Source organism: Notechis scutatus, chromosome 8, assembly GCF_049901735.1.
Source record: "Notechis scutatus isolate UNSWTSFEM ecotype Mainland chromosome 8, rNotScu1.2, whole genome shotgun sequence".
Classification (NCBI taxonomy): domain Eukaryota; kingdom Metazoa; phylum Chordata; class Lepidosauria; order Squamata; family Elapidae; genus Notechis; species Notechis scutatus.
This window is the reverse complement of record NC_142016.1, coordinates 23,229,456-23,241,155: the sequence shown is the minus strand read 5'-3', so window position 1 is coordinate 23,241,155 and position 11,700 is coordinate 23,229,456. Positions and strand designations below refer to the sequence as shown.

The 11,700-nt window shown below is 43.6% G+C and overlaps 1 protein-coding gene across 4 annotated transcripts; it reads left to right on the top strand.

Moving 5' to 3' along the window:
• Window positions 1-705: 705 nt before the first annotated feature.
• Window positions 706-10,852, top strand: CEACAM19 (CEA cell adhesion molecule 19). Of its 4 annotated transcripts, none has more exons than XM_087971134.1 (7): window positions 706-956; window positions 5,184-5,549; window positions 6,640-6,841; window positions 7,459-7,517; window positions 7,995-8,077; window positions 8,929-8,970; window positions 9,388-10,852. In XM_087971134.1, the coding sequence occupies exons 1-7, from the start codon at window positions 905-907 to the stop codon at window positions 9,433-9,435; spliced, it is 852 nt and encodes a 283-aa protein (XP_087827260.1). In that variant the 5' UTR covers window positions 706-904; the 3' UTR covers window positions 9,436-10,852. The 4 variants fall into 4 exon arrangements, with proteins under 4 accessions (XP_087827260.1, XP_087827257.1, XP_087827259.1 ...); XM_087971131.1 differs by having other exon boundaries at window positions 719-956; window positions 8,929-8,986; XM_026681402.2 differs by lacking the exon at window positions 706-956 and adding an exon at window positions 3,733-3,946.
• The last annotated feature ends 848 nt before the right edge of the window (window positions 10,853-11,700 follow it).

Below are 11,700 nucleotides of genomic sequence, written 5' to 3'. Positions count from 1 at the left end.
GAGAGAGAGAGGGAGAGGAAGAGGGAGAGAGAGAGAGAGACTTTTGGCTTCATGCAAGGAAAGCAGCAGACGCAGCAAAAGTCTTTCTTTCTCTCCCCCAAACTCCGTCAGAAACAAGTCTTTGCCGGCACAGCCTCTTGGCCCAGGAGGCTTTGCAGGGTCCCAAAGACTCATTTCTGGTGGAGTTTGGGGGAGAGAAAGAAAGACTTTTGCTGCTTTCCTTGTGTGCAGCCAAAAGCAGAAGAAGAAAGAAGCGGAAAGAAGCAGCCTGGTGGCCAAGCCAGGTGCATGAGGTGAATGGGGCAAGTTCCCCCTCCTCCCTTTCCCCCTCCCCTCACTACCTCATAGTGTTCGCAATGCAAGCGACACAAGCCTTGTGTTCCCACGGGCCACGTGGGCAGCACAGCCTTGTGTTCCCAGGCAGCCTGGATTAATTGCTTTGGGGGTGACATTTCTCTGCGGACCACCAACATTTTCTCATGGACCACCAGCGGTCCCCGGCCCACTGGTTGGTGACCACTCTACTAGAAGATCTCCAAGGTCCCTCCCAACTCTGTTAAATATTGATTTGCAAAAGCTGGACGGGGCTACACTTAGTAGGTTAGATTTTTTTTTTTTTTCCCCCCGAGGCTCAGCGTGTTTTGGCTGTATAAGCCCAGCCTCCTTTGCTGCTTTCCAATCCAAAGTCTTGGGGAAGTTCACACAGCTAAGCGTGTTGTGCAAGGGCAGGCAACATATTTGGAGCTGCAGACTCCTTACTACACCCGAGTGGAAGCAGCTGCCCTGCCTCTTGCTGTCATCCTGGAATCCAGCCGGTTCGGTTGCTGAAACTCAGGAATCTGTAGGTGAAAAACAAGGAAGGAAAGGAAGGAGGACAGAGACCGATGAAGTTGGAAAACAAGCCATGAAGGCCCCGAGATGGGGGACTCCTTGGAGACTCCGTTCCTTTACTGAAGGTGAGAAAACGGAGCAGTTTTCCGTAGCAGGAGGGGAGTAGAGTTGAGTGGGTAGGGCTGGAAGGGAATGGGAAATTCCTATGGGATCCCAAAAGGCTGCTTTTGAGCATTACGTCGTCGGGAAGGAAACTCCAGTTAAGAGATCTTGAATGTGGGGCAAGGAGAATGGCTGTATGTTTAGAACACAGGTCTCCAAACTTGACAACTTTAAGACTTGTGGATTTCCAACTCCCAGAATTTGCCTGCTGTGGGAGTTTGAAGTCCACAAGTCTTAAACTTGCCATGTTTGGAGGGAACAGAATAGAATAGAATAGAATAGAATAGAATAGAATAGAATAGAATAGAATAGAATAGAATAGAATAGAATAGAATAGAATAGAATACTTTATTGGCCAAGTGTGATTGGACACACAAGGAATTTGTCTTGGTGCAAATACTCTCAGTATACACAAAAGAAAAGATACATTCGTCAGGAGTCAAGCCTTGGATTAGAGCAAAGAAGGACAGTCCTCCCTAGTCATCAGCTGTTGAGGGCCACCTTCGACCTTTCTCCTCTCAAATTATCTTTCCTTGGTCCTTTGGGGATATTCCTGTCCAAATTATCCATCCTTAGGCAGCTTGGAGTGTCACAGTAGGATGTCAGCTATTCTAGCCACTGGAAAGTAGAGAGGCATGGATAGAAGAGGGTATTTGTAACTCAGAGTTGAATGGTGGGGGTCCTTGGTATTTACTGAGCTTGTTGGTTTTCTTGCAGACATTCCATTACCTAACTAGGTGACGCCTTCAGAGTTTCTGTCACTTTTCCCAGTGTTGGGGATGTTACCTAACTGGATAATGAAACGTCTGCAAGAAAACCACCAGGCTCAAAGAGCGCCAAGGACCCCGCGGTAGAGGAGGACTTGGGAGCTAGGTGACTGGTGGATTAGGCATTCTCAAACTTTTAGATGGATTTCTTCCAGGATGACATGTTCCCATCCTGAACTTCAGATCTTTCAATAGTGTATGCATAGCTGATGTATTTGAATCCACCCATTTGCTGCTGGTCATCCTCTTGTTTTCTTTCTTTCCACCTTTCCCAGTATTATGGACTTCACGATAGAGCTAGGAGGGAGGTAGGAGGTTGGGGAAGAACAGATAGATAGATAGATAGATAGATAGATAGATAGATAGATAGATAGATAGATGATAGATGATAGATAGATAGATAGATAGATAGATAGATAGATAGATAGATAGATAGATAGATAGATAGATAGATAGATGATAGATAGATAGAATGGGTGGAGATGGATGGATAGAATAGATGGATGGATAGATAGATTGATACAATAGATAGATTGATACGATAGATAGATAGATAGATAGATAGATAGATAGATAAGGATAGGATAGGATAGGATAGGATAGGATAGGATAGGATAGATCAATAGATAGAATAGATGGATGGATGGATGGATGGATGGATGGATAGATGATAAGATAGATAAAATAGATAGGATAGATACAATAGAAGATAGATAGATAGATAGATAGATAGATAGATAGATAGATAGATAGACAGACAGGCAGACAAATAGATAGACACAGACAGACAGAATTCTTTATTGGCCAGTTGTTATTGGACACTCAAGGAATTTCTCTCCGGTGCAGAAGCTTTCAGTGTACATACAAACAACAATATATAGATAGGTCATATACCATAGATCATATTTGCAATCGTTAGTCATATGATATGAACAACAAGTGACAATCATAGATATCAAGAGGAGAAGCTCATAGGAAAGAGGTGAAGACGAGAAAGATGAGCAGATGGCAAGGATAATCGCAAGACAGCCTAATAGATGGGTAAATATCTTCAGGCCAACAACAGCGCTGTGGGAATGAGATGTTCAATAGAGGGATGGCACGGGGAGAAAGAAACTATTTTGTGTCTAATTGTTTTGGCATGTAATGCCCTATAGTGGCATCCAGAGAGAAGGAGTTGAAACAGTTTATCTCCAAGGTGTGTATGCGTAAATATTTTCTCAGCCCTCTTTCTGGTTTGTGCAGTCTACAAATCTTCAATAGAAGGCAAGATGGTTGCAATTGGTTTTTTTTCTGCAGTCCTCACCAGAGGTGGTAATCAGCAGGTTCTGACCAGTTCTGGAGAACTGGTAGCAGAAATTTTGAGTGGTTCTAAGAACCAGCTAATACCACCTCTGACTTGGTCCCGCCTCTTCTATTCTTTGCCTCCCATTGAGTCCCAGCTGATCGGCTGGGTCTTCTTTGGTTGCCCTGCACAGGAGAATGGAGCTGGAAAGCAGGCCAGTGGAGTGGGGTGGGGAGGGAATGGGGATTTTGCAGTGTCCTTCCCCTGCCATGCCCACCAAGCCATGCCCACAGAATCAAGAGTAAACATTTTTGAATCCCACCACTGGTCGTAACTATCTGTTGAAGTCTGTGTCTGTCCTGTTTGGTTGCAGTGCCAAACCGGACATTTAATGAAAGATTGCATTTTCCTCTGTGGAACCCCATCAGCAGATCTTTGGGCAACCTGAGCTTTCTGAGGGTTGGGAAAGATCTTGGAATCCATGCCTAAGGTTGGAGATCTTTCCTCACGCTGGACTTTGGCTCCTGCTGGGGGTGGGGGGGACCCTCAGTCCCCTGGCTTCTTGGCAGGGATAATTGAGCTCTTAATATTCCAGGACATTCCTTGGCAGCAGAGGAGTCAAGCTTGGGCGAGTTTGACGCCCAGTTTTCACATCCCCTCCTTGAAGGCTTCTGCTCTCAAGAGGCTGATCAGGAGTAGGAAGAAACGTCCGCTTGGATTGTGGCAACCTCTGAAAGAGCAGAGGTAGCCTTGGGAACCACTAAGGATTCTCCCTGTATAATGGAACCAAGCTGGAATTCAAAGGCTTGACCGGCAAGGCCACCATTCCCTTTTCAAGCTGCAGCAAGCAGCATGCCAATGGAGAAAATGCAGGGTTTTTATAAACACCTTTCCTTGAGAGGTAAGTGGTAGAGCTGGGAAGAATAGAAATATAAATGTAAATATAAATAATGTAAATATAGAAGAGTAGAGTAGAGTAGAGTAGAGTAGAGTAGAGTAGAGTAGAGTAGAATAGAATAGAATAGAATAGAATAGAATAGAATAGAATAGAATAGAATAGAATAGAATAGAATAGAATAGCATAGCATAGCATAGCATAGCATAGCATAGAATAGAATAGAATAGAATAGAATAGAATAGAATAGAATAGTTGGAATGGAATGGAATAGAATATAAGTAGAGTAGAATAAATAGAGTTAGAAGGGACCTAGTCCAACCCCCTGCCTAGGCAGGAAACCCTATAGCATTTCAGACCAATAGTTGTCCAGTCTCGTCTTAAAAACTTCCAGTGTTGGAGCATTCACAGCTTCTAGAGGCAAGTTGTTCCACTGGTTAATTGTTCTTATTGTCAGGAAATTCCTCCTTAGTTCTGAGTTGCTTCTCTCCTTGATTAGTTTCCACCCGTTGCTTCTTGTCCTGCCTTCAGCAGTTTTGGAGAATAGCTTGACTCCCTCTTCTTTGGGGCAGCCCCTGAGATATTGGAACACTGCTATCATGTCACTTGTGGTCTTTCTTTTCATTAAACTAGACATACGCAATTCCGGTAACCATGCTTTATATGTTTTAGCCTCAAGTCCCCGAATCATCTTTGTTGATGAGAAATCTTGATGGGGACATTTTGTTTATTTCAAGACAGAGACCATGTCGGATTCCTTTCTAGGTGTCCAACTGTATTTCTTATAAAAGAGATAATAACCAGAATAAGAGAGGGTGGAAGGGACCTTGGTGTCAACTAAAAAAAAATACTTCTTTGGTCTTTTTAGTTGCCAGCAGAAAGGGAGTGGGAGAAAGTAGTGCATTCCTTAAATGCTTCAGATAATTGCTAGGCAGCTAAAGCTGTTGATGCGCAAGATTATTACTGGAGAGTATGACTCTTGACTATGGACGTGTCCCAGTGGAGAATATACATCCAGGGGGTGGGGGGAAGACCAGGGGCAAGAGGGAAATGAATGATGTGTCTTAGTATCGGCTGCACCCAGGTAATGCCGACATGGTCACTCCTAATAAATCATTTTTTTTAAACTCTGAGATTATGCAGCTAGAGACTGATGATTTGAACGGGAGTGGTTTGTTGGAGGTCTTCTAGTCCAGCCCTCTGTGGGACACCCCATGCAATTATTTCTCTGTTCTCCTGACAGCCTTTTTCCTAGCCCTGTGGATTATTCTGGTCCAAGCAAGCAGGATCAATATAGTGTCCATCCCAGAGAATCCCGCCGAAGGTCAGAACGTCACTTTCTCTGTGGAAAGAGTGCAGGGTGACATCCGTGAAGTCAGCTGGTTCCGAGGGTTGGCTTCTCAGGGGTCTTCAAGGATCTTCAGCTTCTTCCCCGGAAACTATCGCCCTCAGCGCAACGGGGTTCAATTTACCAACAGAGAATTTGGTTTCCATAATGGATCTATCCAGATTACTGGGCTGAAGCACAGCGATGCCGGCCAGTACAATGTTGTGATTCTACTGCGGCCCAAAGAAATTCTCAATGGCTCCATCGATCTCCGGTTGGCTAGTAAGTACGGGTCCTTGACTTATAAAGCCGTTTGTTTAGGGGCCATTCGGCACTGAAAAAAAATGACATGACCATTTTTCATACTGATTATGACCGTTGAATTCTGGGAGTTGAAGTCCATTCATCTTAAATCACACAGCTGGGGAATTCTGGGAATTGAAGTCCACTCATCTTAAAATACCCTAGATGGGGAATTCTGGGAGCTGAAGTCCACCTATTTGTCTGGGGAATAGAAGTCCACTTATCTTAAAATATCCTAGATGGGGACTTCAGGGAGCTGAAGTCCACTCATCTTAAAGCATGCTGTCTGGGGAGCTCTGGGATTTGAAGTCCACCTATCTGTCTGGGGATTTCTGGGAGTTGAAGTCCACCTATCTTAAAGTATGCTGCTTGGGACATTCTGGGAGTTTGTCCACCCATCTTAAAGCACACTGACTAGGGAGTACTGGGAGTTGAAGTCCACTCATCTTAAAGTACACTAAATGCGGGCTTCTGGGAGTTGAAGTCCACTCATCTTAAAGCATGCTGTCTGGGGAATTCTGGGATTTGAAATCCACCTATCTGTCCGGGGAATTCTGGGAATTGAAGTCCACCTATCTTAAAGTATGCTGCTTGGGGCATTCTGGGAGTTTGTCCACCCATCTTAAAGCACACTGACTAGGGAATTCTGGGAGTTGAAGTCCACTCATCTTAAAGCATGCTGTCTGGGGAATTCTGGGATTTGAAATCCACCTATCTGTCTGGGGAATTCTGGGAATTGAAGTCCACTCATCTTAAAATACCCTAGATGGGGACTTCAGGGAGTTGAAGTCCACTCGTCTTAAAGCATGCTTCCTGGGGAGTTCTGGGAAATCGAAGTCCACCCATCTTAAAATTGCTGAGGTTGAACAACACTGAATCTCAGATGCAACCAAAATTCTCACCTAACTGGTGAGAAGCTGGTAGATATCCAGGAAGGTTTAGCTGAGCTCCAGCCATTGAAAGATGGGTGAGCTAAGAGGCCCAATCTAAAACAACTTCAAAGCCTCACTGGCTAGCACAGGGTCAGGAATGGTTAACCCTGATCCCTCCATCCTTATTTCTATTCTAGCACCACCTCTGACCACGGCGACAACAGCAACAACGGTGACCACAACAAGAAAAGGAACCTCCCCCGTTAAGGAGGTTCCCAAAGAACCTTCGAAGTTGGGCTGGATTGTGGCTGGGGTTCTGGTTGGCGTTTTGCTGTGCGGGGCACTCATCGCCGTGATGGTTTACCGGTTTGTTTTACGGAAATCGGAACCCAGCACAGGGTAGGAGTTTCCTACTTCCCTCCCCCCTCTCTCCCCTCTTACCTCCCCTCCCTAGTTCGGTCATGATTCTAATCAGGTCTCCAAATCAGTGGTGGGATTCAATTTTTTTTTACTACTAGTTATGTGGGCGTGGTTTGGCTTGGTGGGCGTGGCAGGGGAAGGTTACTGCAAAATCCCCATTCCCTCCCCACCCCACTAACCTGCTTTCCAGCTCCGTTCTCCTGTGCAGGGCAACCAAAGAAGAACCAGCCAATCAGCTGGGACTCTGGAGGCGGAGAATAGATGAGGGCGGGGCTAGTCAGAGGTGGCATTTGGCGGTTCTCCGAACTACTCAGAATTTCCGCTACCGGTTCTCCAGAACTGGTCAGAAGAACCGACTGAATACCACCTCTGCTCCAAATGTTGAAATCTGAAATTACGGGGGGTTGTTGGGCAAACATTGCTGGGATTCAGGTCAGAGAGAGAATCATGCCTTTCAGGTTTGGTTCCAGGAGGGAGGAGTGCCCTCCACCAACGATGAGTATCTGCACTTCCATGGAAATGTGCAAGAAGTTAGAAATGTTACCCAACCTTCGTTCTCATCCAACTCAATCTCTCTTTCTCTCTCTCTCTTTCAGGGTAACAGGAAAATTGGATCTAGGTCTAGGAGTAAAAAAGTCACCTCCATCTAAACATGGTAATACCTACAGGTAGTTTAGTTTTAGCTACAGGTAGTTTAGTTTTAGTTTAGTTTAGTTAACTTTATGGCCATTGCACCTCGTACAACAAAATTAAATGCCGTCTTCAGTGTGCATTACAACGATAACGATAAAACACAAACACCCATCCTTCGCATTCTATACAATTGAATTGAAACCCTCTGATATTAAGACATAAGACATAAGACATCAGAATTTATTTGTCATTACACTCGCAAGCGGGTGCAACGAAATGAGGTGCTCTTCCACAAAGTAAAAACTGGACAAACACCACTAAAAAGAAAAAAAAAAAAAATTTAAACTAAACACAACCAACCATACAATCATCTCTATGCAATTTAAAAATGTAAATACCCCATTACTCTCAGCCATTTAATTCCACAATATTGCATTAATATTGCACTATACAGTGGTGGGTTAGTGATGACATCACACCCTTTCCTTCTGTTTTCCAGATGACAAAGAACCCATTTATGAGGTAGTGGATTCTGCAGTGGAAACACCAAAGGATCTGCTCCCGATCTCTGCCCCTCTTCCGGTGAGTCTCCACTTGTGTTCTCCTTGGTTTCTACTGAGGTTGAACAGTGAAGGAGGTCGAGGGCTCAGGAGATGGACCAAATCAACATGGGCCAGACTCTCGAATTGGTGACCTCACTGGAGTAGAAGATGGACCTATGTTTCTTGGAAAAGAAGGCTCCACAGACTGATGTCCCCCTTTCCCCCCCCATTGGAGGAACAGATGACTTTAATGCAAAGAGCAACTTCTGGTTTTGAGTTCAACCTGGATCTTTCACTTTTCTAGAGCGGAGCTCTCCAACCTGGGCAACTTTAAGACTCGTGGACTTCAACTCCCAGAATTCCCCAGCCAGCATGAATTCTGGGAGTTGAAATCCACAAGCCTTAAAGTTGCCAAGGTTGACAAACACTGTTCTCTAGGCATGGATGGCTTTAGGATTTGCTCCTGCTTTCTTTGTGGGAGTAGGATTCCTTCCTTCCTTCCTTCCTTCCTTCCTTCCTTCCTTCCTTCCTTCCTTCCTTCCTTCCTTCCTTCCCTCCCTCCCTCCCTCCCTCCCTCCCTGTTAACTGCCAAAAAAGAGCCTTCACAAAATGTCTCCATGTAAAGTCAAACAGGGACATCAAAGCCCCACCCATTTTAAAATTTGCACAGGCAATTTACATAAAATGGGTGGTGCTTCAATTGTACCATGTGGCTGCCACCTTGATTTATTTTTGTTGTTGCTCGGTTTAATGGATCTTTAACATTTCTCTTAAAAACGCAAAGTAAAAAGGAAGGGAAAGTTTGTTTTTTTTAAAAAAAGAACCTTGGTTTTCTAGCTTTAAGGGATCCCTCCCCCCTCTACCATGGTTGTATATTTTTCTCTTTTGCAGCCTCTTCCAGGGACTTGCCCCAAGTTGGATTCAAACTATACGGTACGTTCCAATTCAGGTGATTATCCTAAGCGGATCTTCCATGCGGCTTAATTTATAATAATCACAACATTGGACTTGAGATGAAAAGGAGCCAGAGGTTGAGGCTTGTTAAGAAATCTTTCAACCAATTTTCCAGCAGATCCCTATAAGTTATTGATGGTTGCACAGTCAATAAGATGTTTAGATTGGATTTATTTTTATCCACCTATCGAGTCCTTCTCAATCATCTGGGAATAGGCAGCTGTTGTTGTTTGATGGTGTTAAAAGTTGTCATCTCAGGATGTAAGCTGATCAAAATAAAGCTGCCTTTTGCAATTGACTGGTGGTGATTTTGTCAATGCCAGTGGTGTGCAACTTTATTTATATTTATTAAATATAAAAATATTTATTGCATTTTTCTTTCTCTCCTTTTTTTAGGACTTACTTTACAGTGAGAAGTCCGTTTACACTGAAATCAAGAGATGATACTATTGCTGAGAGATTCCTGATTCTTGGGTCATCTCAGGTAATGACCCATCCAAAAACATTGGGACAAAAACAAAATACTGTAATCCAAATATTTCTATCTTTGTGGGATCAAAGAATCTTTCTCTGCCAGACTGCGAATACAAATAGCTTTAACCTATTGTTAAATCCATATTTTATTGAACCCAAGACTGTCTCTTGATGGCATGGAGTCACACAGAGTTGGGCAGTCAGTTGGCCAACATCTTTCACCCAAACTGTGGACCACGGTCTAGAAGATCTAGAGGGATGGAAGAGGAAATGGATAGCCGGGGCTGTCACTCAATATAGACTTGATCGGGGGTTGGACTAGAAGACCAACAAGGACCCTTCCAACTCTGTTATTCTGTGATTGTGCAGTTCTTCTAAAAATTCTGAGGACCCCAAATAATTCACATAGAGAGAAAAAGCCTTATTCTCTCCAGATGTGTGTGTGTGTGTGTGCGTGTGTGGATCTTGCACAGATGTCCATCTGACCTCAGCTTTGAGACACGATGGTCGGCCTAGAAGATGGGCTCCTCTGAGACAGCCAGAAAATTGTGAGGACTTCTGAGGATTTCACCAATGTTGGTTTTCTATCTCCAAGAGGAAGTGTATTTAATCCCATCGCACATCTGTAGACATCTCTCATCTGATATTCTCCTTGTTTCTCTACACCAAGGGTCTTCAAACTTGGCAAGTTTATGACTTGTGGACTTCAACTCCCAAAATTCCTGAGCTAACATGACTGGAAGAGGAATTCTGGGAGTTGGAAGTCCACAAGTCTTAAAGCTGTCAAGTTTGAAGGCCCTTGCCCTACACCCTCTTGCGAACGATAATATCCCATCGAAACTGGTTTGTTTTCATTCTAGAGTTTGGGGTGTGTGTGTGTGTGAGAGAGAGTTTGAAAGAAAGGCCGGCTCTTATCTAAAGATGGGGCATCTATCTTTGACCGCTTGTAGCATCCTTCTCAAAATAAGGTGAAAGGATAAGGGACATTCTCTTCAGGCTGGGAAATTTCCAAGCTGGGTCAAATGGCAAGACAGCCTAAAAGGGTTACAAATTCATGTTTGAGATTTGGGTAAAAGATGAGATTCTCACATTTCAACTGAGAGAATACCTCACCGTGGAAAGGAAAGGAAAGCAGAGGTTGCACAGCCTCCAGGTTCAAGGAACACAGATAGTCCTCGACTTACAACCAAAATGGGGACCAGAGTTTTCATTGCTAAACCAGCTAGTTGATAAGTGAGTCATGGCCAATTTTGTAACCTTTCTTGCCACGGTTGTGAAGCTGTGAAGTTATGAGAGGCAACTGGAAGGTTGTTAAGCAAATCTGGTTTCTCCCATTGACTTTGTTTGGTGAAGCGGTGATATTCGTATATTAAAAATATTCTTTTCTGGCCTGTGTCTTTCTCATTCTTGGGTCCTCTTCTACCTCGGAGTTTGAGGGTTCTTCATAGCATCTCAGCTGTTCCTAGCATTTTGGAACAGCTCTTTTGGACCACCAACACATATATGGGCTTGATATGTACATATGAATATTATATATGTGTGTGTTAGCTAGATATAGAGACAGAGACAGAGATAGAGATAAGAGATACAGCAGAGATAAAGATACAGTGGAGATAGAAAAAGAAATAGAGATAGAGATAAGAGATAGAGATATGTGAAGATAGAGATATGATGGAGACAGAGATAGAAATAGAGATAGAGATAAGAAAAATAGAGATAGGAGATAGAGATGAGATACTGTGGAGATAGAGATAGAGATAAGAAATAGAGATAGAGATAAGAGGTAGAGATATGGTGGAGATAGAGATAGAAATAGAGATAAGAGATAGAGATAAGAGAAATAGAGATATGAGAAAGAAGATGGATAGGTAGAGACAGAGATATAGATATAGATATACTGTAAATATACAGGAAGTCCTTCACTTACAACAGTTCATTTAGTGACTGTTCAAAGTTACAATGGCATTGAAAAAAGTGACTTGTGATCATTTTTCACACTTATAACTGTCGTGAGAGAAAGAGAGAGGGGGAAGGAGAACTAAAGTGTATTCTTTTGAAGCGGACACGGCTGGCTGATTGAATGACTTGAACCAAAGAAAGGAGGATGAGGAGGGAACATGACACCAGTGTTCCAGTATTTGAGGGGCTGCCCCAGAGAAGAGGGGTGTCAGCCTCTTCTCCAAAGCACCTAAAGGCAGGAGAAAAAGCAACGGATGGAAACTAATCAAGGAGAGA

What these genes read in the sequence shown, in the direction of transcription:
- CEACAM19 (XM_087971134.1), top strand. Translation starts at nt 905, where the DNA reads ATGAAGGCCCCGAGATGGGGGACTCCTTGGAGACTCCGTTCCTTTACT. An exon ending in CGATCTCTGCCCCTCTTCCG is followed by an intron (nt 8,078 to 8,928) that starts GTGAGTCTCCAC and finishes TCTCTTTTGCAG; the next exon opens with CCTCTTCCAGGGACTTGCCC. An exon ending in AGTTGGATTCAAACTATACG is followed by an intron (nt 8,971 to 9,387) that starts GTACGTTCCAAT and finishes TCCTTTTTTTAG; the next exon opens with GACTTACTTTACAGTGAGAA.